Below are 27,971 nucleotides of genomic sequence, written 5' to 3' on the forward strand. Positions count from 1 at the left end.
ACTGCATTAGTAATAAACTTGCAAGGACAAAATCCTGCACCTCAAACAATGGGACACCCTCCCTTAGGTGATTGGTGGGAATGGATGCACTGTGCTTGCTGTGCACATGCCTGCAGTAGTGCACACACCTAGTAGTGCTGTGCACATGCCAGCAGTAGACATCAGGTTACGTTAAATGCCTTTGTGAATCCTTGCGTTTAGATAACGCCATATAGTGTATCCTCACCACTGGCGTGAAAAATGTGCTCTATGTAAAGTGTGACACTGCTTATTTAGGAATAAATAGGGCCACATCTCTAAGGCACTTAAGCACAAAGCTTGTGAGATAGAAGTACCACATAACTTTACACGACACATGCCTCTGTGTTTTCCCAACATCTAACATATTGTCACAGGTAATGGGTATGAGCCATCGACTGTAGGTGGAATCCTTGGGAAGTGAAGAAAGAAGAGGGCTTTTGCGTCCTGGTCTGAGGCAAGCAAGACGTCCTTTCGTCGCTGTCTGTAATTACGTTCGTGGCACTGGTGGAGGTGCTGGGTAAATGCGCCTCGGCTGCAGATTTTCAGCTGACACACCGAGCTACTTGGAGACAGCTACAGCTCCCACGGCAAGAAGCAGTCGCCGCCTGCGAGGAATATCTCCCGAGTACGGTCCCCTCTCTCAAGGCGAGATGGCAACTTCAACTAACAACCAGGCGAGTCAAACCAACGACGCCTATTCTTTTCTCCCGCATGTTTTTCATGCGCCGCAAACACCACGTTCATTTCACGGAGACATTTATGAAGATGTTGACGACTGGCTTGACCACTTCAATCGAGTTGCCAACATCAACGAATGGGATGAAGCTCGCAAGCTGCGGAGAGTTTACTTTGCGTTAGAAGACTCTGCCAAAACGTGGTACGAGAATCACGAGGGTTCCTTCGCGACGTGGCATGAGTTCAGCCGACAGTTTCGTGATGCGTACCGCAGCACTGAAAGAAAAGAGAGAGCGGAGCAGACAATCTCGTCTCGGAACCAACGACCCAACGAGAGAGTTTCGATGTTTGTCGAAGACATGCTTCGACTCTTCAAGCGTGCTGACCCTGCAATGTCCGAGGAAAAGAAGGTGCGGCATTTAATGCGTGGGGTAAAAGAGCAGCTCTTCGCAGGACTCGTGCGCAATCCACCGACGACTGTGGCAGAGTTCATAAATGAGGCAACCACAATGGAGCGTACTCTCCAGTTTAGGTCGTCACAGTATGAACGCCACGACGTGACCCCTGCTGCATGCTTTATCGGGGCTGACAACGAGAGGCATGCCCTCGCTGAGTTCATAAGAAGCGTCGTGCGGGACGAGCTGCGCCAACTCCAAGCAGCGGGACCCCAACCACCCGTAAGTGATCTCACAGACTTATTCCGAAATGAGATCCGACAGGTGGTCACCCCACTCGCGCCAGCAAGGCCTGAGGCCCCTGTGCTGACTTATGCGGCGGCTCTGCGATCCCCTGCACCACATGGCCCTGATCCCACCATGGGGAGAATGGATCAGGCTAGCCATCGATTCCAGGGCACCTCTTCGACTCCGCCACCCGCCTCAAGGTTTCGAGTGCACCAACTTATCGTCCGTCTGGATCGCGGCAGAACGCCACAAAGGCCAGCGTGTGGCGTATGTCCGATAACCGACCACTCTGCTACCACTGTGGCGAAGCGGGTCATGTCTACCGTAACTGCCAGTACCGCCAACTTGGTCTCCGTGGCTTTCACCCTGATGCTCGGTGCCCGCGTTACGGTGAGCGTCCCCGCGACATTGAAGCGTACCTTACGGGCCAGCAAGCTCCTCGCCTTGGTCAACGCCCCATTTCAAGATCACCATCACCTCGCCGCCCCACGTCACCTAGCATTCCCTCGTCATCTTTTGCTCCTTTCAGAGGCCGGTCACCGAGTCCCCACAGGGGAAACTAGAAACCGCGGCTCCTGGGGGTGAAGCCGCGTCCCAAGGAACTGTCAAAGAGCCTCCTTCGACGCAAAGACCCGACGAAGACCGTTCTGACTTTCCAGTCGTTTCCCAAAGTCATAAGACTGTTTCCGCCAACATCACCGTACACGTCGATAATCACGTCGTCACTGCTCTCGTCGATACCGGCGCCGATTATTCGGTTATGAGCAGCGCCCTAGCATCCCAACTGAGGAAGGTAACTACCCCTTGGCAAGGACCGCCATTGCGCACGCCAGGGGGCCACCTCGTCACGCCGACTGGAATGTGCACAGCCCGTGTTCGAGTCCGTGCTTCGACGTTCATAGGGTCTTTCCTCGTATTACCTGTGTGCTCCCGTCCACTCATTCTGGGGCTGGACTTTCTTCGCGAACACGGCGCAATTATTGACCTACGAGACTTGTAGGTGTCGTTCGAGGACCCGTTTCATCCTGAACCGGAAAACACCCGCTTATCAAAGGCTGCCCTGCATGTATCCTCCGAATCTGTTACTCTGCCTCCTCGCAGCAGCCTTTTCATCAACGTTGAATGTGACCAAGACGTCCCCGAAGCTGGAATTGCAGAAGGAAATTTGTCCCTACTTTTTGCACAACAAATCTGTGTTGCCCGAGGTATTGTTCAGCCCAGTAGAAAGCAGGCTTGCCTATTAGTCACGAATTTCAGCGAGGAGTATCGCCATCTTACCAAACACACTGCGATCGCATACCTTGAGGATATTGCCGACGTCCCTGGTCCCTCAACATTATCTGCTCTTTCGTCGTGCGACGATTCCGCCCTAACATTTGCAAGCACTCTCGACGTAAACCAGGGTCTACCGTCTGCACAACAGGAACGTCTTTTGAAGCTACTCGGCTCATTTCGGGACTGCTTCGCTACGACTTCGAAAGTTAACCAAACACCGCTCGCCAAGCATCGTATCATCACCGAGCCTACCGAGAGACCCATTCGACAGTATGCCTACAGAGTCTCGCAAAAAGAACAAGACGTTATACGCCAACAGGTCCAGCAGATGCTCAAGGACGATGTCATCCAGCCATCGACCAGTCCCTGGGCGTCCCCTGTTCTGTTAGTAAAGAAAAAAGATGGTACTCTGCGATTTTGCGTCGACTACCGAAAGTTGAATAAGATCACGAAGAAAGACGTGTATCCTTTACCACGAATAGACGACTCGCTGAACCGCATTCGCAATGCTCGTTACTTTTCTTCCATGGATCTACGCAGCGGCTATTGGCAAATATCTGTCGATGAGCGCGACCGCGAAAAGACCGCCTTCATTACTCCTGACGGGCTCTACGAGTTCAAGGTCCTTCCCTTCGGCTTATGCTCGGCCCCAGCTACTTTTCAAAGAATGATGGACACGGTTCTTTCTGGGCTAAAATGGCAATCGTGTCTTGTCTACCTTGACGATGTGGTCATCTTCTCGGACACGTTTGAGCAGCACGTCCAGCGCTTACAGGCAGTTCTTCAGGCGATTCAAACAGCTGGACTTTCTCTCAAACCTGAGAAATGCCACTTTGCATTCGAGGAACTGAAATTTCTTGGTCACGTCATCAGCCACGCCGGTATACATTCAGACCCTGAGAAAACGAAAGCTGTTGCCGCACTTCCTGTCCCAACAAACAAGCGCGACCTCCGCCGATTTCTGGGACTCTGCGAAATATTACAGACGCTTCGTCAAAGGCTTTTCTAAAATCGCTGAACCGCTAAATGAACTTACGAAAGACGGCGTACCGTTTGTTTGGGGTCATGATCAGCATCACGCCTTTGACACGCTACGAAACCATCTCCAAGCCCCACCTGTACTCAGTCACTTTGACGATAACGCTGCCACAGAGCTACACACGGATGCCAGCAACGTCGGACTTGGAGCTGTACTGGTTCAATGGCAAAATGGCGTAGAACGCGTGATCGCCTATGCAAGTCGAACACTATCATCTGCAGAGAAAAACTACTCTGCAACAGAAAAGGAATGCTTAGCCGTTGTTTGGGCTATAACAAAGTTTCGCCTTTATTTATACGGTCGACCATTCAGGGTAGTTAGCGACCACCATTCTTTATGCTGGCTCGCCAACCTCAAAGACCCTTCCGGTCGTCTAGCACGCTGGAGCCTTCGGCTGCAAGAATTTGACGTTACAGTCATTCACAAGTCAGGACGCAAACACACTGATGCTGACTGTCTTTCACGTGCACCAATCGGAAGTACGAACGCGGACGTTGAAGAGGACGATACATTCCTTTCCTCTGTGTCAGCAACCGACTTGGCTCAACAACAACGCGACGACATGGAGCTAAGCCCGCTGATTGACTACCTCCAAGGCCGAAAACGCAGCCTTTCTCGAAACTTCGCACGTTCGCTGGCCTCGTTCTGCATCAGGGATGGAGTCCTCTATAAGAAAAATTTCGACCATACCCAGGCTACTTACCTACTGGTTGCGCCGACCTCGCTTCGGGACGATATTTTACATGCTTGTCACGACGAACCATCATCCGGACACCTTGGCTACACGCGCACATTGGAAAGAATTCGCCGCTCATACTACTGGCCCCGCCTCGCGAAGACAGTCAAGCAGTACGTCCGCACATGCCGCGACTGTCAACGCCGTAAGACTCCACCTGTCCGACCAGCAGGACTACTACAGCCTATCGCCACGCCGAAGACACCGTTCCATCAAATTGGCATTGACTTGCTCGGCTCATTTCCCACCTCTTCGTCTGGAAACCGGTGGATTGTGGTTGCCACCGATTATTTAACGCGTTACAGTGAAACAAAGGCCCTGCCCAAAGCTACCGCAGCCGAAATCGCACAGTTCTTTGTCACCAGCACCGTAGTTCGTCACGGAGCGCCAACTGTAATAATTACTGATCGTGGTACAGCTTTCACCGCAGAGATTCTTCAAGAAGTGCTGAGACTAAGTGGTACAGAACATCGGAAAACCACGGGTTATCACCCCCAAACAAATGGACTTACTGAACGGTTGAACAAGACCATTGCAGATATGCTATCAATGTATGTGGCCGTTGATCACAAGAACTGGGATGATATACTCCCTTACGTAACTTTTGCTTACAATACAGCAGTCCAAGAGAGTACAGGTTTCACCCCATTTCGCTTAGTTCATGGTCGAGAGGTCACTACAATGCTCGACGCAATGCTCCTTCCCAACAACTTGAGCATGTTCAACACGGACGCTGCATTGTTCGCTCAACGCGCCGAGGAGGCCCGTCAACTCGCCCGATGCCGTATTCAGGCTCGCCAAACTGCCGACGCACACCGCTACAACCTTACACACCGAGAGGTTACCTTCAAACCAGGCGATGAAGTTTGGGTGTGGACTCCCATCCGACAGCGTGGTCACTCTGAGAAGTTGCTTCGGCGCTACTTCGGCCCTTACAAAGTTCTGCGCCGACTCAGTGACGTTAAGTATGAAGTTCTCCCTGAGGGCACCTCAAGACGTTCCCGTCGGTTTCCACAAAGTGATGTGGTGCACGTGTCAAGACTCAAGCCATATTTCTCGCGTCATACATCGAACGTGGACTAACTTACCATGCAATGACTATTTTTTGTCACTTTGGTTTTTTTTTTATTGTCTTGTGTACTTACCCCTTTCTTTATTGAGTACTTCTATGACGCCAGCCTATTTTTTTCCCCTTACGACGGAGTTGTTGGGTTCCATGGTAGCATATTTTCTTTCTAATTTTTTTTCTCAATGCTCATTATCAGCATCGAGCCGATGCTTTTCGAGGAGAGGGAGTAATGTCACAGGTAATGGGTATGAGCCATCAACTGTAGGTGGAATCCTTGGGAAGTAAAGAAAGAAGAGGGCTTTTGCGTCCTGGTCTGAGGCAAGCAAGACGTCGTTTCGTCGCTGTCTGTAATTACGTTCGTGGCAATATTTTTTTGGTTTATAAACGCTGTACATTAAACTTGACAGTTGAGAAGAAAGAAAGGAGACCATGCATACCTTCTCATTCTGAAGACCATCCCTGGCACCCACTTCAACAACCTTGACATAATCGGGAAAACTTCCAATGTTCTGCAAAAAATTGTGAGCAGCACACAGTGGGGCAATTCTAAGATTCCTGCTAGAATACGTGCACAGGGACAGTGGTGTATACTTGGCTCAACTGCAGATTGTATTTCTACTACCTCTTGCAAAGCTAGAAAGCAAAGTCAGCAAAGTGCCCAAAGAGTCAATGCAGCAACCACAACTTGCATATGTCAAGAACCCATTTCATGAGCACTCACTCCCAGAATTCCGAGCATCAGAAGATGTACTCAAAGCAGCATATATTTTATATGCAAGTGCATCATGAAGTCACATTCTCACTTATGTATTATGATGCAGTGATTTCACAAAACCTCTCAGAAAAAGCACACTGCACCATACGAGTAGAGGAATGGCATCTGACCATTGTTGTCTGTTACTGTTTCATTAATTATAGATTATAATGTACACTAGGAAAGAGTACAGATTACAAAACAGATATTCTGTAATGTGCATGAATGGAGAGCTAGAATTCTGTTCCTGAGAGATGACTATATGTGAATACTGGTCTCAGCAAAAGAAGACTATAGTGCAAGCACAGTGCCACTTAAGAAGGTGCAAACATTCATATATTCTGTCAATCTTACAACTCTGCTTCCCGTCTTCTGTGAAGCTATACATGGCTTTCCCAAAACAGACCTGCAACGTATCCATATCCAGGATGACAGCGAACAATGAGCAATTTATAAATGCTACTGCAAAAAACGACCCAAAAAAAGAAGATTACTGAAACTTGCTGCAATATGGTGAAAACACAGCTATACAAGGATGTTTAATACAACTGCCCACATGTACACACACACACAGCTGCTTGTGCCACAACTGCCGGATGCTTGCTTAGATACTCTTTCTAAAATCTGATGGGCAGGCAGGCCTCGCCGCATATGTAAGCCTGTTTCAATTTTTCTGGAGTTCAGAGTATCACCAAGATAAACAGTGTTGAAAGTAGTGATATACATATAATTTTAGAGTGCACTTTATAATAATTTAACATATCTAAAGAAATGTATTTGAAAGCAGCTGATTTTTATCACTAGAAGTGGAAATATATCGGACAGCAATATACTTTCACCCCTTGCATGTCGTCCTTCTGAACATTGATTGATCGAAGAACTTTCAAACACATTATTTTTGCACTGCAACAAATAGCCTTACGAAAGGCTACGTGTGATGGGCACAATAATTGGTTTTCATTTATAAAGGTGTTGGGTTGAGTGGATAGCACTAACGATAATGAAAGACGAGGATGAGCAAAGGAATCAAGGAAAACAAAATTTGCTTGAACAATCAGTGAAACTACCAACCTTTGGATGCGCGAACGGTTCGAACTCCGCGACAACCATGTTATCCAAGGGATTCAATACGCGCCCACTGAAACACAAGCTCCGAGAGCGAGCAGCTGTTTCACTTTCAAGTTAAATCCTCCTCGGTTGGAACGTCTCTGGAGGGGCGCACAAATCGCGTCTCAACTCAAATACCACCACCCTTTCCCCAACTGTGAGACGTTTGACGTAAATCGTAAAGCCCAGCCTTTGAACCAATCGTCGGTAGGGTGATTTGTGACGTGTACCACAGGGCGCTCATCGCGCGACTCGCCACAGAAAAACACGCTCGGGCTTTTTTTTTTTTTTTTTTTTCTCGCTTCGGTAGTGATGGAATCCAGTGTGTGTCGCCCATTGTCGAGGTTTTATAAAGATGAGGAGGCTCCGCGTCCGAACGTCGGCTCACCAAAGGAAGCGTGCGCAATTCTGGTACGATCCCGCCAACGGTCCGAGTTATTACGATTGTCACGGAAATATTGTCCACACTCATAGCCGATGCACGCAAAGTTTCCTTAAATGGTAATAATGATGGTCTTGTAATTGCACTCGAGTACTGCAGTTGCAAGTGCCTACATATATTCCGCATGGCTTTCGATATTGTTCACAGTGAAGCAAGAGGGAAAATAACTTCCCTAGGAAGACCGGTTATGCAAGTAAAATTTTGCAACATCAACGAACCGCCTCATACAAGTTCCTCTACCATGAGCAGCGACTGCAATCATATACGCACGAACACATTTAGGTCAGATAATAGTGCATTCTAGTTCACTGTAGGCCAGAGTAAAAAAAATGTGGCCGCTGTATGCGGCGCATGTCTGCATTTCACTCCGGGTCAAGGTCGATGGCCAATTTTTGTTTTGATGCTAAGTCGGTTCAATACCGGCTGAGAACGGTTAACGAGATCGCAGAGAAGGCTCGCGCTATTAGCAGGAATCAAATACAAAAAACCTACCCATAGATACGCGTACGGGCGACGATCGAAATGTGTGAATGATGGCATAACGTGCACACTGGTGGAAAAGTGTCGTTCGATATCCTCACCTTGGCAGTTACATACGTCCAGCACATGCGACGAGCGAGGCCAACGCCTAGATTCAGAAATCCACCACATGACACAAACATGGTATGTGCCGAGTTTGATTCCTTTTACGAGGGCTGCTTCGCCTTACTAGGGTCTCAGTTTCGCTTCGCACGGATCAACGCCACTGCAGCGGCTGCTGGATGACGGCCGGCTCAGAGAACACCTACCACTCCTACTCTGCTGCACTACACTAGCGACACGCGGCTGCGCGGCGTTTGGACTAATGTAAGGGCGGTTGCACGTTCTCTTACAAAACAATGTCGTGTACCGCGCAAAGTTAAAAATAATTGAAACAATTATTTGTGCCGCTTAAGTCATTTACGAACACAGCGTTTCCGATCTGGGTCGCGTAAATAAAGTTCAACGAACCTAGAATTCGAAACTAGAGGGTTTGCAGTAATGCAGTTTGTGCTGAAGGCCAAACCTCATAAGCGCGAAAATGCACGCGACAGCGACAAGCGACGCGACGTAGATCGGCTTCGCGCGATCAGTCGCTAGCGCAGGCAAACCTCATTCACGCGACGGCTTCGGCGAGCAAATTCCACTGTTGCTGGCATGAGGCCGTCTACTCGCACCAAGAAAACCGCGTAGTGAGCAATATGCAATTTAAAAATAAGATATCTTGTTGTGTAATGAAACGGAAAGTGTTTATTATTGCCTTGCAGCACTTTTTATATGCACATGCGTAATAAACATTGCGTTACTTATTGTTGCGCATACATGACTTGGGCTGGGTCACGTGCACCTATGTAGTCTTTGTCTTTTCCGGTATTTCGCTATTGGCTGCTTGACGATAGTTATAGCGCGAGAACAAAACGACGACACAGAGACAAGAAGGACACGAAAGACACGAGCGCTAACTTCCAACTGAGTTTATTGCGCAGAGCACGAAAATATATAGAGGAGACAGTGACCATGGCACAAGAGCAGAACATGAGTAAGAAAACCAAAAACAAACAACACAAATACAAAGGCACTGAAAACAGCAAAGAAAAACCTAGAAGAAACCAAACCAGAAAGGTAGAGCTACCTGCTTGCACCGAATCCTTCGAGGAACCTGCGTTCCTTTTCGGACTAAGCCACGGAGGGCTTGCTAATCCAAGGCACCTGTTCGCGTTACCTGCCCGCACCGATATATATTTTCGTGCTCTGCGCAATAAACTCAGTTGGAAGTTAGCGCTCGTGTCTTTCGTGTCCTTCTTGTCTCTGTGTCGTCGTTTTGTTCTCGCGCTATAACTATCGTCATGCCATACCAACTAGCCCAAGCTGCCACACTTCTGGCTGCTTGAGCCCAGCACTTCCGGGCGACGGTTTCCAAATCTGGAGAACCGAGCGATCGCGCGATGAGCGACGGTTTCCAAATCTGGAGAACCGAGCGATCGCGCGAAAACGAGCACGCGACACGTCGCGCGAACGCCCTGTTTCGTCGCTCGTCGCTGTCGCGTGCATTTTCGCGCTTATGAGGTTTGGCCCTAAAGAGGTGGCTCTAAGCACATTTCCTTCCTCCGTGGCTCTAAGCATCTAACATGTCTCACTGAATTTTATGAAATATGTCTTATGTGCACAAGCAGCGAGAAGACAACTGGCTAGCCTTGACAGTTAAAGAGCATGCGTTGTTTTAGCCAACGTTGGTTTTAGCTACTGGAGCAGGGAATCGGAATTTCCTTTCTGCACGTACTACGGGTACTACGCACGCTCGCAGGCGCAAATGGGGACACGCTCTGCAGAATTGAAGCATGCATGGTCCTCGGCAGGATTTCATATGGCGCGGGGGGGAAGGGGTGCAAACCGGCGTTGCATCGTGGTGAGGAAAGGGGGAGAGCACTGGCGTAGCTTTGGTGGGTGCAAGAGCTCGTGTAGCCTGAGGGGACTGAGTGCATGCTCGGTTCCAGCCAATCATTTTGGGCGGGGGGCCTGATTGGTGATAGGAGTCAGACTACAGGCACTGAAGTGAGAGGGGGGCAGGCGATGGCCCCCTCTGGATAGGCAAGTGCCCCTTTTGCACTGGTCTGCTGGCGCCCATGGCCGCATGAAATGATTGTCCTCGCTTTGTCACTTCATTCGAGGCTGTGCAGTAGCAAAGCATGAGCGTCACACGGAAACTTTTGCCTGTATAGCTCTACTGTCATGCTTTTCCGCGACACGCTGTTGAAGAGCTGGAAATGTTGAGTAACGCTGCTGCCATTGTAATGTAGCTATTATTGTCCACACGACAATGGGTTAATTGTGAAGTGGCATCAAAAGAAACGAATCATGATCAACAATTGAAGGTGCCCATTCTGATAAACCATTCTCCAGTCAATTAAGACATATATGCGTGAATTAAAAGGGCGATAGTGCAGTGTAGTGCAGACATAAAAGGAAAGCCTCCCTTTATTTTTTTTTTCAATTCCTACAGAAGGACGCTACGATTGATTGATATGTGGAGTTGAACGTCCCAAAACCACTGTATGATTATGAGAGACGCCGTAGTAGAGGGCTCCGGAAATTTAGACCACCTGGGGTTCTAACGTGCACCCAAATCTGAGCACACGGGCCTACAACATTTCCGCCTCCATCGGAAATGCAGCCGCCGCAGCCGGGATTCGAACCCGCGCCCTGCGGGTCAGCAGCCGAGTACCTTAGCCACTAAACCAATGCGGCGGGGCAAGGACGCTACGACCTGCTTTATATGTTCAAAAAATCAAATCACTCGAAATGACCGGGAGGCAGAAGAGTGAATTGTGCTTTCTCTGAATGCGATGGGTTCATAGCAAAGTAGGCACAAATTCATTTCTCGAATGGTCTGCAGAGATCCTAGGTTATCTGAACATTTCAATTTGTGCCATTCTACTTTACATCATCTTGTTAATTGTCGTCACCTGCCACATTATAATTTTTTGTTACAGTTTTGAGTATCTAATTGCAAATTGTATGGTCCAGCAGCATTTGAACATAGATTCAGTATAATTATTCACACTTCTGTATTCACTGTGCCATTATGCTCCTCCGATTTGACTCAATTAGGCCTGCTATGCTTGGAAATGACAGAAATAAAATATAGCGATGGCTGTTTTTGCTGCCAATACTAAGTAACAATACATGAGGCTCACACAGACAAATCCTTATTTATCTCCTGAAAACTATAAATCTTTTGCCTCTCATAGGAATTAAGTCGCATCATTAAGACAGGTGCAGAGGCCAGCCAGGTAAGAGGTAAACGACAAACTTGCAAATAAACCATTTAAATGAATTGTGATCTTCAAAGAAACGTACAAACTGGTTGCACTGAAAGCAACAAGCACGCTTATTGAATTGCATGACACAGACGTCGTGGTCGCACTTAATTAGTATAGGGCTTATAAATTATAGCCTTCAGAAAACTGCCCACTTTCTCTACACTCTAACAACAGGAGCACATCTGAGAAAACTTGAGATGTATGAACACCAATATTATGAGAGCATGCTGCATGATGAAATTGGCATGATAATCATAGGCATCAAACAGAAGGGGGAGTGCATAAGGGGCCCCCATCACACAACAACAGCACCTGTCCCCACCCATGCTATCTTCTACTCCTCCCCTAGTTGTTCACAACTCTGGTTTGCACCCCTCAAGACAAATTCCTGCTGACGCCCATGACAAGGCAAGACATGAGCAATATGAACACGGTCAAAACATGGTTGGCATTGTCTAAAAAATTCTCGCTTTCTACCCAAAGCTCCTTTTTATAGATTTTGATTTATGTACAGAATTTCACACGGTACCACAAAATGGGTGAACCACCCTATGCTCATATGTATTTACTCAAAATTGGCTGTCTGCTAGAGTTTAGAGAGGTATAGAATGATAAAAAATTTCCTGAAATGTAAACGTAATTAAAAAAACATTTGGCTGTAATATCAATACACATTTCATTATCCTTTTAGGAATGTAAACAATGATTCATGTTGTAATCCCTGGCAACATGTGTGACCTATTCATACATATAAAAAAGGCACCTGTACTGCACATGAGGCACTGCATGTAAAGCAGACTGCACACACCTTTTTTCAGCGGCAAGCTTTGCCTCCCAGACTCTGCAGAATGCTACCGCGATTCGAAGGTTACACTTCAATACAGTGTTCAAGACATCTAGTCCGACCCTAGCAGCAACATCACACTGAAGAATCTATGTTGATCCCCAGTTTTCGAACTACATATTCTACTTTAAAGAGAACAGGCCTGCAGTTCAGCGCATATAATAGCTTGCTTGCCAAGAATTCCTGCAGGAATCCACAGTGTGGACTACATATTTGCATATGGCATGCCTGAAGGCAGCTGGCTATGGCTGCCATTTCAATGAATTCCCCAGTTGAACACAGCCTGGGAAACACTGCTCATTTATTTGGTGCTCATATAGCTCTACTGAGGCCCTGAAGTAATTTTCTACGTAATAATAGAATAGACTCAGGAATGCGATGCCACAATTTTTCAGATAATTCAAGTATAAGCAAAGCTGCAGGTAGTGACAGCGCCCCCACTGAGTCGCTTTATTTAGAAATTTGTCCTTATGCGCACAGCTACATTGAACAAAGTGAACTGACCCAACTTTACATCATTGTGAGTCTAGACATAGGGCATCAGTTTTGCTTTTGTGCATGTAACAAATATTTCGAGTTCAGGAGTGTGTGGTGCCCTCTATAAATAATCCTCAGGCACCATGTACTTGACTTGCCTAATCCATACCTGCTGCCGTTGTCTGAAAACCCATCCGGCAGAAGGACGCCACACTACTTACGTTACACAATGGACTAAACACAGCGGTTTTGCTGGATTAGAGTACATGCTAAGAGGCTCAGAATAGGGGCCCCAGTCCAAACTTACATGGCTGCTATGATGAACTCAGTATAAGAAAAGTGACTGAACTGGCCACATAGTATTCAAAAGAGCACGCTTGACATATGCTAGATGCCAAATTGCATGAATGTAGAACCAAACAAGACATTCAAAAAACACTCAATGCAAATAACATATAATGTCAGGATGAAAGGTCAAGACTTTAGAAGATCTAAAACATTAATATTATATGCAGCAGGGCTATCCTAACTCAGAAAAGTAACAGTAGACCGCAATCACGCCAGCAGTGAGTCATTCTAGAACACAAGCTGATGACACAGCAGGGCTTCTGTAGAGTCACATATACTTGAACCACCCTTAACAAAAAGCAGACTTCAGAAAGTTACAAAACTGAATGAAAAACGAAACCACTTTTTTTTTGCTTTTCAGACTGATTCACACAAGAAAGAGCTTAACGGTAACTTTACAAACAATGAAAGCTAAATTTTCTCTGCGCCATGTTCCACTAGAGCCACTTGCTCCACTGACTGTTGAAAAATACAAGCATGGCAATTGTTACGTCAGAAGGCTTTTCTGAGAGTAGGGTACTTTGACTACCGCTAATGGTATATCGACAACCAAAACGCAATTTCCTTCCAAACTAACCATTTCTTTGCCACACAATTAACACTCAAAGGTTTCTGGAATGCTGTTTTACAATCCACGCCAACGTAACAGTACTTGTATTGAGTGTCCTTATAAGCACGAGGCCATCCATCGAGCTTGGAAGACTGTAATAACGTAATGATGTCATTTAATTAAAGATTAGCAACAGTACTATTACCGACAATACTCTTGCAACCAATAAATCAGCCAAACATTATTGGGCCCGCTTCTTACAGAACTGATCTGGACATTGAGAAAGAGACCAGAAGTAATTTTTGGCTGTCCTTGACAACTCTGCATCATCAACTGCATTTAATTCGGCTCACATGTCTTGATGAGAGCTTTGCCTACAAAGTGGCTATGGTTTTTTTTTTCTTTTTCAAATGCTGAAAAAAAAAAGAAGTTTCAGAGTCCCATAATAGCCTGTAATATTAGTAAGAACTGTTACTTCTCAATTCCCTAGTTCACATAAATATTGTGCATAACAAAGAAAACGGGCCTTTAAACTTACACTTCTTGCCTTAGAAACTAACAAGCATCTAGGACGTAGTCTAGCTGGTTTTCAAGAAACCACTGAGGCTCTTTCACAGTGTTATCTCCAAGTCTTGTAGTGCCAAACAAAGCCAGCCTAAGCATCTGTCCAAACGTTGTGTTGTAGCGGCCCACGTTGGATACCGTCAATGGCCCGAACGTATCTGTGGTCACGAGGTAGCTCCTGTGTCGAAAGAGAAGGTGAATGGCAAAGAAATGTCTCCAGTCGGGCTTGCAAACTCCATACAAAAGGTGCGCCACATTGTGAACACCAAAGTCGTAAGGCACACGGTGAACAAGGTGTGGTCGTGGCACCAAAATCATTTCCGTGGGAAGCCGCCCCGCGTTCCAGTACCACAGCTCGGGGCGATAGTATCGGTACGAGTTGTACCACAGTTCAAGAAATCTGGCATTCTTGTGGGCGACAAGGACCTGGAAGCAAAAGAGCAAACAAAAGCATGTAAACTCGTTGAGGCAACAGCAATAAGAAGTGCCTTTTACAAGTCTTGTTACCTGGAAACTCCAAAAAAAATTCAGGGGCAACATTGTGTAATGATTCATCAATGGCAGTGGCATGACAGCAAGCCTTTGCAATTGGCAATATTAGCCGCTCACTGCTGACTCAAGAATTTAAGAAATGCATGAGAATGCAAAGAGTTCTCACAAGATCGACCCAGAAGCAGCTGTATGCGTGAAATTCTCATCAACAGCGCATGCTGACATGCCTACTGTACCTATAATAATGATATAGTCGCCAGCTTTCTTAGACATGTGAGCATAATTGTAAAGTTTGTGTATATATTATCCTTTACCCTCTAGATTTAGTAATTGTTTTTTCCATCCATAAATACTATACAGGCAGCTAATCAAGTAAATATATGAGGAGTCTATTCAAATACCTTGTTTCTTCTGTTAGTGGTTCTGACTTTTCCCTCCGCATAGGAGAGTCGACGGCTGTCTGTAGGCATCTGTGGAGGTCTGATAATAGCATGCTCATGTTCCCTGAACTCCGACATGTCCTTAATTTCGCATAGAACCATTTGTAAGTGAACTAAGTACGGTTTAGTTTAATGTCTATATAACACATAACTACAGTCAGAGTTTGAATGAACAAAATGTGAAAGGCACTAATTATTTGGAGCAGTGCTTCTAACTTCATGTACAGCTTTTCTGTCTTTAGAATGCATTTTGAAATTGACTGCCTCTTCATTCAAAGCAAAACATAAATAAAACAAACTAATCTGCAGGCTAAGTAATTGATACCCAACAGTCATGGGGATGAAGTGGTTGAAACGAGTAGGCACAATTGGCATAGCTTGCTGGTTTGAGTGATCCAGCTTAGTGTGGCAAACTATGCTTTTCCAAGATGACGCAACCGCCATGACCTGGTCACATTGCGTCCAGGAGCCTGTCACTGCCATTATACCGAACTCTATTTTCCTCCTTGCCGTGGCCAAAGAGAGTGAGAAAGAAGGGCGAGGGGTGGGTGCTGCAGGCCAGTGGTAGTACTTGGGTGCAACGATCTCGGTCACGCTTGCTGTGCTTGTCATCACTTTACAGTTTCAGCTCCAGCCACTTATGTTTATAAGCTATGTAGACAATTGTTTCCATGAAGTGAAGTCATCTGAAGTGGACAATGTGCTGATGCATTTATATTCTATAAATGTACGCGTGTCTCCCTTTTGTACTTCAAATTTTTTCGTGCACTCAGTTAAGATGAATTACCAACTCGCCCAGCGGTCCGCGCTTCTCACAGTCTTATTTTTGCTTCACAAACAGTCTCTGTAGGATCTATAAAAACTTGCTGTTGTTGGAAGCATTCTTTTACTCATGCATCCTGCTGATATTGAGGAATGGACAACACAACAATGACCTTCACGACCAAAACAGAGAATGCAGTGTCGAAGCAGAACACTGTTAACAGCTGCCTGGCCTGAAGGTGTTGCTGCCTTGGAGAGGGAAGCTACCAGTGGGTGTAGCAGCGGGGGGCTAGTTGGCATGACAGAGAAATGATAAAACTATGCCTAGAAGCAAAACAAAAGAAAAATGAGGTGGTAGTAACCCTTTTTTCAATCTCTGCACATTCAGCAGACCCTGACAATTGTTTGACAGAAATGCTGCCCATTATATACTTTCAACATGCACAAAACATGTGCGTGAACAGTGGAAGTGCTAATAACAAGTTGAAGCCTTGCTATGCCTCACACCAACTCAACACAGATTATTGGAACATAAGAGATCACTAACTGAAGGCTCACCTCAATTTTCTTCACATTGTCCAGAGCTTAGCTACGCATCAAAATTTAATGAGTGTGCGGTTTTGTACCAGCACGGGAATGCAAACACGCGTCTTATGATCATTGTAGCATAGCATATTGATATGTGTCAGCCAACCATCGATTATTTTGCATACATGAAATCAAATGCCTTAACAGTGATCGTTGCCACAAACCCCACGCATGCCAGACTGACAGGTTCACATACTGCATTGGCATGCACAGATACACTTTCGTGCCTTCTTTCTTTTCTGCCATTGTGTGCTTGTTCAGTTGTTAATATAGACATGTGTGGTCTTCTGACTTCATTCTTGTGTCCATGCTTCTATGCCCTGTCCTTTAGAATGCCACCTTACAACTTAATGAGGAGCCGGAGGGGTTCTAGAATGCCATAATATTGATATCAGTTTGATTACGGCTGACTTCCCCTTTTGTTCAGGTGCCAACAAGGCTAATTAATACCTGACGAATGTTCATGTTTGAAAAATAACACAAGTTGTCCAGTTGGGCCTCCATTATGGTCGTCTCCGTCACTTCTTTGTGTACTGCCTCCTCAACGGCAGCCAGGAAGTAGCAAACTCTCTACAAGCCCAATTTCCATCGTTTCACTAGTTCTCCTGTTCGCATGATTGCACATCACCAGGTAGAAAGAGCAATACAGGAATCAGTGAATCCCTCTATGAACAGTGAGCTGGACCTGTCATACGAACACGCATGACTGGTACAACAAATGGGGTCAGAAAAGTGTACCACAACAGCATAGTGCAACAAGGAAGCAGAGAAACTCTTCTGTCCTTGTGAACTTGATTGTTGCGCTGTTGTTCAAATGGTTCATGTCAAGCCCCTGGCTGCTAGTTGCTTTGAAAAATCAATCTGTCACAATGACAGACGAACAGCTTTGTGGGCACAAACTTTTGCGTTATGAAAATTTAAGGGTTCGTCATCATATTCCAATAATAGAAACTAATCATTGACAACTGATGGTCTGAAATTATCTAGACTACCCGGCATCATACTTACCAATGAAAACTAAGGTTAATAATAACATACTAAGAGTAGAATGAAAGTTTGCTTTTTCATAATTTTTGCAAGTTTTCTTCTAGCGCCCAAACACACCAAGTTTTTTCCCCAGCGCGCCGGAAAACGAACTTGCAAATATGACTACGAACAAACTAGCCCAAGCTTCCAATCATTTAGGTTACATCATCAGCAGTCTGACTACGCCCACTGCAGGGCAAAAGTCTCTGACGTGTTCCACCAATGAAGTAGATTGTGTGCTTTCTGCTAGAACATTACACCTGCAAACTTCTTATTAATCTCTTCTGCTCACCTAACTTTCTTTTTTCCCCTACAACGTTTGCCTTATCTCAGGATCCGGCCAGTTACCTTATTGCAGGCGGTTATCCTGCCTATGCCCGACCCATGTCCATTCATCCTTAATTTCAGCTGTGATGCATTAATAGCTATTTAACTTGGTTACAACTAGCTTTTCTTTAAATGTTTTTATATCGACCTCCGACTACCGTTGCTTTCTTATTCAGATCGCGATATTCGGATTGCAAAGCACTCCACCCCACCGCGACCAAACGCGACTACATGGCCAATACATCGTGTCCCGGTATAGTTAGCGCGCTTTTTCGTTGCCAGCAGGATTCCCGTGCTATACCTGAGTGCCTAGAGCTTGTTTCGGGTACCAGCCCAGTGCCATTTCGAAGCGTCGAAACGGATCCAAGGAGCGCACGAGGTACGAGTCACCGTCGAGGAAGATGCCCCCGTACTTGCGCAGAATGCGGAGCCTCGTGATGTCCGACGCATGGTAGATGGAACTGAGCCGCTTGCCGAATACGTAGCGCGGTCTCTTCACCGTCGCCAGCCGCAGGCCCGGGATCCCGGAGACGAGCGGCCAGTGCGCACTCGAGAAGCGGCGAGCCCATTCGTCGCACTGGTCGCAGTGCACGACGATCGACGCGGGCCGCTGTTGTATCCACGCGGCTCGGATGCAGACTGCCTCGACGAGACTCAGTGATGCGTTGCCTAGGCGCACGAAGTGCACGATGTTGGGCACGATCGGCCGGTCAAATCCTGTCACATTGTCGGCGCCCTCGAAGTCCACGATGTCACCAGCCCACCAATTCCTCGTGGAGGCGGAGAGACTGTCCGCGCGTCGGTATAGAATGCGCAGGAAAAAGAATGAAATAATGGGCACCGCCACAAAAATTAGGCGAAGCGAGTAGCGCATGGAGCTCTGCTGACATTTTACGGCGAATTCTCTACAAACCAGCTCTGTTTAGCCAATATTATAGTGAACTAGAATATGACCATATTCTTGGCCAATAGCAACCACACCCGCGCCATGCACTGCATGCACCCGCGTTGTTTCAAATATCTGGAAAGGTAGTGACAACTACACGCGTGCCCACTCGAGGAATCCACGGAGCAGCGCTAGCAGACGACGCGCCTCTTGCCGCTGGGAGAACTACAAAATGGGTTCCGTAAACGAAGGAGGTTGGAGGACATTCTGTTTTGATTAGTGCAGTGTATTAAAATAGCGGAAAAAGAACACAGGTCTGTGTGGCTGGCTTTTCTAAATATCAAGGGAGGTTACAATACTGTGATTCAAGAAGATCGACTTGAGGGGAATACATGACACACTAAATGTGGCAGATGGAATAACTAATCTTCTAAAGGATATCAATAAAAGTAACAAGGTAGTTATAAAATAGGAAGAACAGGTATCGAACATATACAAATACAATGCGGGCTCCGACAGGGATGTCCCATGTCACCTTTGTTATTTATTCTGTATCTACAGCTGGGAACTAAAAGCCTTTAAAGAACCTCAGGGGGTCGAAATTTCCGGAGCCCTCCAGTACGGCGTCTCGTATAATCATATGGTGGTTTTGGGACGTTAAACCCCACATATCAATCAATCAGGGACTAGAAGTCACGAATTAAAGGCGAGTCTACTCGGCTTCAGCCTCTCTTTTGCCAAGCAAGGAAAACACGTTGAACAGTCATTGCCAGCATTGATGTATGCAGGTGATGTTGTATTAATAGCCGACAGCAAGAAAGATTTCCAGGGATTGATCGACATCTGTGGTAATGAGGGAGGTATGTTAGATTTCAGATTCAGTAAGGAAATATCAGCCGTCCTGATTTTTAATAATAATAATAAAGGTAGTAAGCTTAAGATATGGGAGGTCACGCTAGAATTAACAGATAAATACAACTATCTGGGCGTATGGATAAGCAATAGGACCGAGTACCTAAGGGAACACGGAATATACTGTACATAACGACTAAAGGTAACATGCAGCGGTGATGAAAAATAGGGCACCATAGAAGACAGTAGGTATGATGTGAGAGAAATTTGGAAAGGGGTGATGGTTCCTGGTCTGACGTTCGGCAATGCGGTCTTGTGCATGAAATGAGAAGTTCGAGCAAGATTAGAAATTAAGCAACGTGAAATAGGTAAAGGCTTGCTTTAGGAGCTTACGGGAACACACCAAGTCAGGGAGTACAAGGTGATATGGGATGCACATAATTCGAGGGCAGGGAAGCTCGCAGCAAGATAAAATTTGAGAAGCGATTGAGAGGAATGGAGGAGGAGCGTTGGTCTACGAAGGTCTTCAGCTACTTGTACATGAGGAATGTCGATACAAAATGGAGGAAGCGAATCAGAAAATTGACGGGTGAATAGCAGGAGGCCGAACTAAAAAGAACTATCGGTTAAGAAGAAGGGCAAGGAAACGGATACAGATGTGTGTGAAGAATTTACATGAATAAAGGCCAACTACAGCGATTTCTGGAGGTAAGTGGATCTCAATGAAATTTACTGGGTACGGTAAATTACACGTTTGCGCCACTCATGCCAAATTGTAGGCTTGATAGTTTCGCAGATTCTTTTCAAATAAACTTTACAGCTTGTTTGAAAGGCTCACCCCGCTTGTCAGAATTATGGCAACATTGTGTGTGTGTCATAGAGTTTTGCCTTGCGGAAGTGACGAACTTATTTGGCACTACAGCGTCTGCTTGTCTGCTATGGATTATATGGGTTCGGCCGGCGCTTCCTTGGTTGAGTGTGCGATTTCCGTTTCCGTGTTGGTGGGCGTGCGATATGTGCAAAGTGGTGTTGTGTTGCGAGCCACACAGGATTCGCTATATATTCACCATAGCAGCGTAAGCGATTTAGTTGGTTGGATATGGATCAATGTTGCTGTACTCTCTAGATCGGGCGGTGGCTAACGCCACCTAGCCGTATTACGTAGTGAACCAAAAACTAGATTTCTCTTTTTTTTTTCCTTTATATAGTGAAGTTGAGGACTGGTACTTTGCAGTGAATGATTTAATTTTCACTCGTGCCTTGACTTTAGCCGTCAATCAGATAACCTCCTTCTAGCTATTTCTACCCGCTTAAAGTCTATTTTGCCCTCCCTGTTCCTAAACCCAAGTACTTTAAAAAACTCTGTGCCATCAACCTGAACTATTGGGTGAAGCCCTCTACAGAACATTATCAAGTGTTCAGCAGTTTCCTCCTCCTCACCGCACCCACTGCATACCGTGTCTACCCCTTCGTGTTTGGCCCGATATGTCTTTCTCGCAGTACTCCCGTCCTGGCCTCAAGCAGTAGAGAACTACCCCGAGTATTATCATAGATGCTTTTCTTGGCAATTTCCTGCTTAAAGGTTCGATAGATCTTTAGTGCGGACTTCTTAACCATGCCGATTCTCCACATGTCGGTCTCAGCTTCCTTCGCCTTCTTCTTAACCGATAATTTTTTTTTTTGGTTTGGCCCCCTGCTGTTTTCCAAGTATTTACGAGTCAATTTTCTGGTTCGCTTCCTCCATTTCGTATCGACATTCTTCATGTACAAGTAGCTGAAAACCTTCCTAGCCCAACGCTCCTCCCCCATTTCTCTGAATCGCTTCTGAAATTTTATCTTGCTGCTAGCTTCCCTGCGCTCAAATGATGCCATTCCCATATTACCTTGTACTCCCTGATTTGGTGTATTCCCGTGAGGTCCTAAGGCAAGCCTACCTATTTCACGTTGCTTAAATTCTAATCTTGCTTGAACTTCTGATCTCATGCACAAGACTGCATTGCCGAACGTCAGCCCAGGAACCATGACCCCTTTCCATATTCCTCTCACAACATCATACCGATTGTAATTCCACAGTGCCCCATTTTTCATCACTGCTGCATTCCTGTTACCTTTAGTCGTCACGTATATTTCGTGTTCCCTTAGTTAATCGGTCCCGTTGCTTATCTATACGCCCAGATATTTGCATTTATCTGTTATTTCTAGCGTGATCTCATCTGTCCAAAGCTCACTACCTTCATTATCGTTAAAAATCATGACTGCGGATTTTTCCTTACTGAGTCTGGAAACTAACCTATCTCCCTCGTTACCGTAGATGTCCATCAATCTCTGCAAATATTCCTTGATGTTGGGCATTAGCACTCTCTCATCTGCGTACATCAATGCTGGTAGTGCCTGTTCAATGAGTTTTTCTTGTTTGATGCAAGATAGGTTGAAGCCCAGTCCACTTCCCTCTAATTTGGCCTCTAATCCTTGTACGTACATCATGAATAATAAGGGTGACAGAGGACAACCCTGCTTAAGCCCCCGTTTTACCTCTGCAGACTCGGATACCTGTTTTTTTTTTCACTTTACAACAACATTGTTACCTTTATAGATATCCTTTAAAAGATCAGTGACTACATCTTCCACGCCCAGTGTGTCCAGTATTACCCACAATTCCTCTTGAATAACGCTATCGTATGCTCCCTTGATATCCAAAAATGATAGCCACAGGGACCTGTGTTCGTTTTCTTTTTCGATGCACGGCGTCAATAAGAACAGATTGTCTTCCAATTTTCTGTGTTTCCGAAACCCATTCTGCAGTACCCCCAGCACCCCCTCATCATTTATCCATGCCTGCAGTCTTTCGTTTATAATCTGCATTGCCAGTCTGTAGACTACTGATGTCACTGTTATAGGACGGTAGTTGTACCCCTTTCCTTTATAGATCATGCTTATCCTGCTAAGTTTCCACCCATCAGGGACTTCACCATCGATTATTGTTTTGCTCACTGCCTCTCTCAAAGTCTCAAAGTCTGTTTAGACTTCGGACCCAATGTCTTTATCCGCATAATTGAAATGGCATCTGGACCTGTTGATGTACTACTAGGAACCCTCTTCTCAGCTTTTTCCCACTCTCGTTGTGAAAATGAAGCCATTGCGCCACTTGATCCATCCTTGTTTATTTTTGTGCATTGGGTACTTTGTTGAAATTTTCTTGTCACCCTTAGTCTTATATATTCAATAGCTTCGTTTTCTTCTAGCCTAGCACCTTGAGATGTAGTTATAAACCTCTGTTCTAGGCTTGACTCAATTTTTAGGGATCTTAGATGGTTCCGAAATTTCGCAGCTGCCTTTCTTCGTTTTTATGTACTTCTGCCAGCCAATGGGACCCCTTTGTTCTAATCTTTTCGTTGATCAGAAGGGATGCTTCCCTTCTACAGCTTTGAAAAATGTCCCATTTTCTTTCAACATCATCTGTCGGTTCACGCCGCTGCTTAGCATGTATCTGTTCCCTAGAGGCTTCCTGACGTTTTGATATGGCTCTATTAACTTCCTAAGCCACCAACTCTTGGGTTTGTGTATTTTTTCCGGGGTGACTTCTCAAGTGCCTTAGCAAGCTCCAGCTCTAACAGTGTAAATGGATTCGCGTATTTCCACACTGTTTTATTATCCTAAGTGATTACTTTCTCAGTTTCTTTAGTAGCTATTTCTATTTGCCTTTCTAAATAAAAATTTTCCTGTAGTTGCTCATCTTGCTTCCTTCCCACTTTCACTGCTCTTTCAAAACTTAGCTTGATACGTCTGTGATCACTACCCAGACTTCTGGAGCCACCTTCATCTATGTGCATTCCCCTGAGCTTATCATACATCCCATGTGACATCAGTGCGTAATCTATCGTCGACTACGGCCTTCTTACCTCCCATGTTATTTGCCCTTCACACTTTTCGTTATTGCCGCAAATGATCAAATGAAGCCTTTCACACATATCCATGATCATTCTGCCGGTCGCGTCGGTAAACCCTTCTATATCTTGTATGTGCACAGTCATATCTCCTTGCATAATTACCTCGCACTCTCCTCCTAATTCCTCAATGTCTTTTGATATACGCTACACCATTGCCTGGTTTTCCTCTCTGGCCTTTGCTCCTGTCAACAAGTACACCAAACCAAGGAGTGTCATCTGCCCAGCTACTTCTCCTCTTAACCATAAATGTTCCATGCACTCGTGCTTGACTCTTTGCCAACCCATACTTTTATGTATGAATGCACCATTTCCCCCCTCCCTTTTTTTTGCTGCATTCTGTTCTATTGCCTTATTCTCATACCTAGTCCCGATTGCAAGGTGGTTGCTCCTTGTCCCAAAGATGTGTCTCCACAACCCCATATACCATCAGCTCCTCATGCCTCAACTGATCTTGTATCTCTTCCCACTTTAACGTATTCCTGCCGCCCTAGATGTCATATAGCCTATGTCTGACTTAGCTCGGCCCTTGTGCTTACGTCGATTTCTTCTCTCATGGATTCCGTGTGGCTTGAATATTTGTGCCCCTCAGAACTGTCTTTGGCTACACTGTTGGCCTCAATGCTCTGGGTTCCCCTAAAAGTGGTGTGGCTTGACGACCTATCTTATGCCGACCCTCCTGCCCGTCGCAGCGCTGTACTGAAAGCCATACTGTGCAAAGGGGCGAGCGCCGGGCTCGTACACGTCTTGGTTCACTTCCATTATGCTCTATCCGAGTTGCCGGCTCATACCCTTAGTCACACAGTTGGCCTCCACTACCCTTCTTTCAATCCCACGAGACTGCCCCCAGACCCCTGGAGCTATGCCGATGGATGGATGGATGGATGGACATGGCTGTACCTTTTATACCGGGCGTTGGCTAGCAGCACCAAGCCGTAATACTTAATGAACCAAAAACTAGATTAATTTTTGCTTTAAATACTGAGGTTGAGGATTCGTACTTTGCAGTGAAAGGTTTAATTTTCACTAGTGCCTTGACTTTAGCCACTAATCAGATAACCTCACTCTAGTTAATTCTACGCACTTAAATTCTATAATTCTCTTCCTGTCCCTTAGCTCCAGTGCTTTGAAAAACTCTGCGCACTCATCCTGAACTTTAAGGTGAAGCCCTTTACAGAACATTATCAAGTGTTCGGCAGTTTGTTCTTCCTCTCCACACGCACTGCATACCATGTCTACCTCTTCGTATTTGTCCGGATATGTCTTATGTCTTGGTTTGCAATACATCCATCCTGGCCTCAAACAGTAGAGAACCACCCCGAGTATTATCGCAGATCCTTTCCTTGGCAATTTCCTCCTTAAAAGTTCGATAGATCTCTAGTGCAGACTTCTTAATCGTGCCAATTCTTTACATATCGGTCTCAATTTCCTTCACCTTCTTCTTAACCGATAATTCTTTTTGGTTTGGCCCCTGCTGTTTTCCAAGTATTTACCAGTGAATTTTCTGGTTCACTTGCTCCATTTTGTATCGACGATCTTCATGTACAAGTAGCTGAATACATTCCTAGCCTAATGCTCCTCCCTCATTTCTCTCAATCACTTCTCATATTTTATCTTGCTGCTAGCTTCCCTGCCCTCGAATGATGTTCATCCCATATCACCTTGTACTCCCTGATTTGGTGCATTTCCGTGAGCTCCTAAGGCAAGCCTACCTATTCCACGTTGCTTAATTTCTAATCTTGCTTGAACTTCTGATCTCATCCACAAGACCGCATTGCCGAACGTCAGACGAGGAACCATGACCCCTTTCCATATTCCTCTGACAACATCATACCTATTGTAATTCCACAGTGGCCTGTTTTTCATTACGGCTGCATTCTTGTTACCTTTAGTCGTCACATATATTTCATGTTCCGTTAGGTACTCGACCCCATTGCTTATCCATACGCCCAAATATTTGTATTTATCTGTTATCTCTAGCGTGACCTCCTGTATTCTAAGCTCACTACCTTCATTGTCATTAAAAATCATGACTGCTGATTTTTCCTTACTGAATCTGAAATCTAGCCTATCTACTCATTACCGCAGATGTCCACCATTCTCTGCAAATCTTCCTTGTTGTCGGCAATTAGCACTATACCATCTGCGAACATCAATGCTGGTAGTGCCTGTGCAATGAGTTTCCCTTGTTTGACGAAAGAGAGGTTGAAGCCCAGTCCACTTCCCTCTAATTTGGCTTCTAATCCTTGTAGGTACATCATGATTAATAAGGGTGACAGAAGAAAACCCTGCCTAAGCCCCCGTTTGACCTCTGCAGACTCGGATACCTGTTTTTCCCACTTTACAACTACATTGTTACCTTTATAGATATCCTTTAAAAGATCAGTGACTACATCTTTCACGCCCAGTGTGTCCAGTATTACCCACAATTCCTCTTGAATAACGCTATCGTATGCTCCCTTGATATCCACAAATGCTAGCCACAGGGGCCTGTGTTTGTTTTCTGTTTCGATGCACTGCGTCAGTGAGAACAGATTGTCTTCCAACCTCTTGTGTTTCCGAAATCCGTTCTGCAGTTCCCCCAGCATCCCCTCATCTTTTATACATGCCTGCAGTCTGTCCTCTATAATCTGCATTGCCAGTCTGTAGACCACTGATGTCAGTATTATACGTCGGTAGTTGTTTATGTCAGCTTTGGCCCCCTTTCCTTTATCGATCATGCTAACCCTGCTAAGTTTCCACCCACCGTGGACTTCACCATCGATTATTGTTTTGCTCACCACCTCTCTCAAAGGCTGTTTAGACTTCGGACCCAATGTCTTTATCCGCATAATTGAAATGTAATCTGGACCTGTTGATGTACTACTAGGAACCCCCTACTCAGCCGTTTCCCACTCTCGTTGTGAAAATGAAGCCTTTGCGCCACTTGATCTATCCTTGTCTATTTTTGTGGATGGGGCACTTATTTGTTGAAATTTTCCTGTCACCCTTAGTCTTATTCAATAGCTTCTTTGCCTTCTAGCCTAGCACCTTGAGCTGTAGTTATAAACCTCTGTTCTAGGCTTGACTCAATTTTTAGGGAGTTTAGATGGTTGCGAAACTTCGCAGCTGCCTTTCTATCCTTTTGATGTACTTCTGCCAGCCACTGAGCTCCCTTTCTTCTAATTTTTTTCATTGATCAGAAGGGATCCATTCCTTCTACAGTTTAGAAAGATTTCCCTTTTTCTTTCAACAAGTCTGTCGGTTCACCCCGCTGCTTAGCATGTCTGTGTTCCCTAGAGGCTTCCTGACGTTTTGCAATGGCGCTCTTAACTTTCTCATCCCACCAACCTTCGGATTTGGGTGTTCTTTTCCTGGGTGACTTGTAACGTGCCTTAGCAAGCTATAGCTCAAACAGTCTAATTAGATTCGTGCACGTCCACACTGTATTTATCCTCAGTGATTATTTTTTCAATTTGTTTAGTGGCTATTTTGATTTGCCTTTCTGAATAAAAATTTTCCTGTAGTTGCTCATCTTGGTTCCTTCCCACTTTCACTGCTCTTCCAAAACTTAGCTTGATACGTTTGTGATGACTACCCAGACTTCTTGAGCCACCTTCATCTATGTGCATTCCCCTGAGCTTATCATACATCCCATGTGACATCAGTGCGTAATCTATCGTCGACTACAGCCTTCCTACCTCCCATGTTATTTGCCCTTCACACTTTTCGTTATTGCCGCAAATGATCAGATGAAGCCTTTCACACATATCCATGATCATTCTGCCGGTCGGGTCGGTACACCCTTCTCTATCTTGTATGTGCGCAGTCATATCTCCTTGTATAATTACCTCGCACTCTCCTCCTAATTCCTCAATGTCTTTTGATATACGCTCCACCATTGCCTGGTTTTCCTCTCTGGCCTTTGCTCCCGTCAACAAGTACACCAAACCAAGGAGTGTCATCTGCCCAGCTACTTCCCCTCTTAACCATAAATTTCCATGCACTCGTGCTTGACTCTTTGCCAACCCATACTTTTATGTATGAATGCACCAATTCCCCCCCCCCCCCCTTTTTTTTTGCTGCCTTCTGTTCTATTGCGTTATTCTCATACCTAGTCCCGATTGCAAGGTGGTTGATCCTTGTCCCAAAGATGTGTCTCCACAACCCCATATACCATCAGCTCCTCATGCCTCAACTGATCTTGTATCTCTTCCCACTTTAACGTATTCCTGCCGCCCTACATGTCATA

At 45.6% G+C, this 27,971-nt stretch overlaps 2 protein-coding genes across 4 annotated transcripts in view; both read right to left on the reverse strand.

Annotated features, from left to right (window-relative positions):
• The window catches only part of Hmgcl (hydroxymethylglutaryl-CoA lyase), a 49,453-nt gene extending 40,856 nt beyond the window's left edge, over positions 1–8,597 (reverse strand). For 2 of the 3 annotated variants that reach the window (XM_037420201.2, XM_037420199.2), the window contains exons 1-2: positions 8,383–8,597; positions 5,936–6,007 (exon numbers count right to left, since the gene is read on the reverse strand). In XM_037420201.2, coding sequence (XP_037276098.2) covers positions 5,936–6,007; positions 8,383–8,463 — 153 coding nt within the window. In that variant the 5' untranslated portion in view covers positions 8,464–8,597. Of the gene's footprint in view, positions 1–5,935; positions 6,008–7,323; positions 7,479–8,382 lie in introns of those variants that run through there. The other variant, XM_037420200.2, reaches the window with a different exon arrangement.
• Positions 8,598–14,155: 5,558 nt separating this feature from the next.
• Positions 14,156–19,070, reverse strand: LOC119169102 (uncharacterized). Its single transcript, XM_037420197.2, has 2 exons — positions 18,360–19,070; positions 14,156–14,849 (listed from the first exon to the last, which is right to left on the reverse strand). The coding sequence occupies exons 1-2, from the start codon at positions 18,930–18,932 to the stop codon at positions 14,415–14,417; spliced, it is 1,008 nt and encodes a 335-aa protein (XP_037276094.1). The 5' UTR covers positions 18,933–19,070; the 3' UTR covers positions 14,156–14,414.
• Positions 19,071–27,971: the final 8,901 nt, after the last annotated feature.

The sequence above is a fragment of the Rhipicephalus microplus genome, chromosome 2, assembly GCF_043290135.1.
Source record: "Rhipicephalus microplus isolate Deutch F79 chromosome 2, USDA_Rmic, whole genome shotgun sequence".
Taxonomy (NCBI): domain Eukaryota; kingdom Metazoa; phylum Arthropoda; class Arachnida; order Ixodida; family Ixodidae; genus Rhipicephalus; species Rhipicephalus microplus.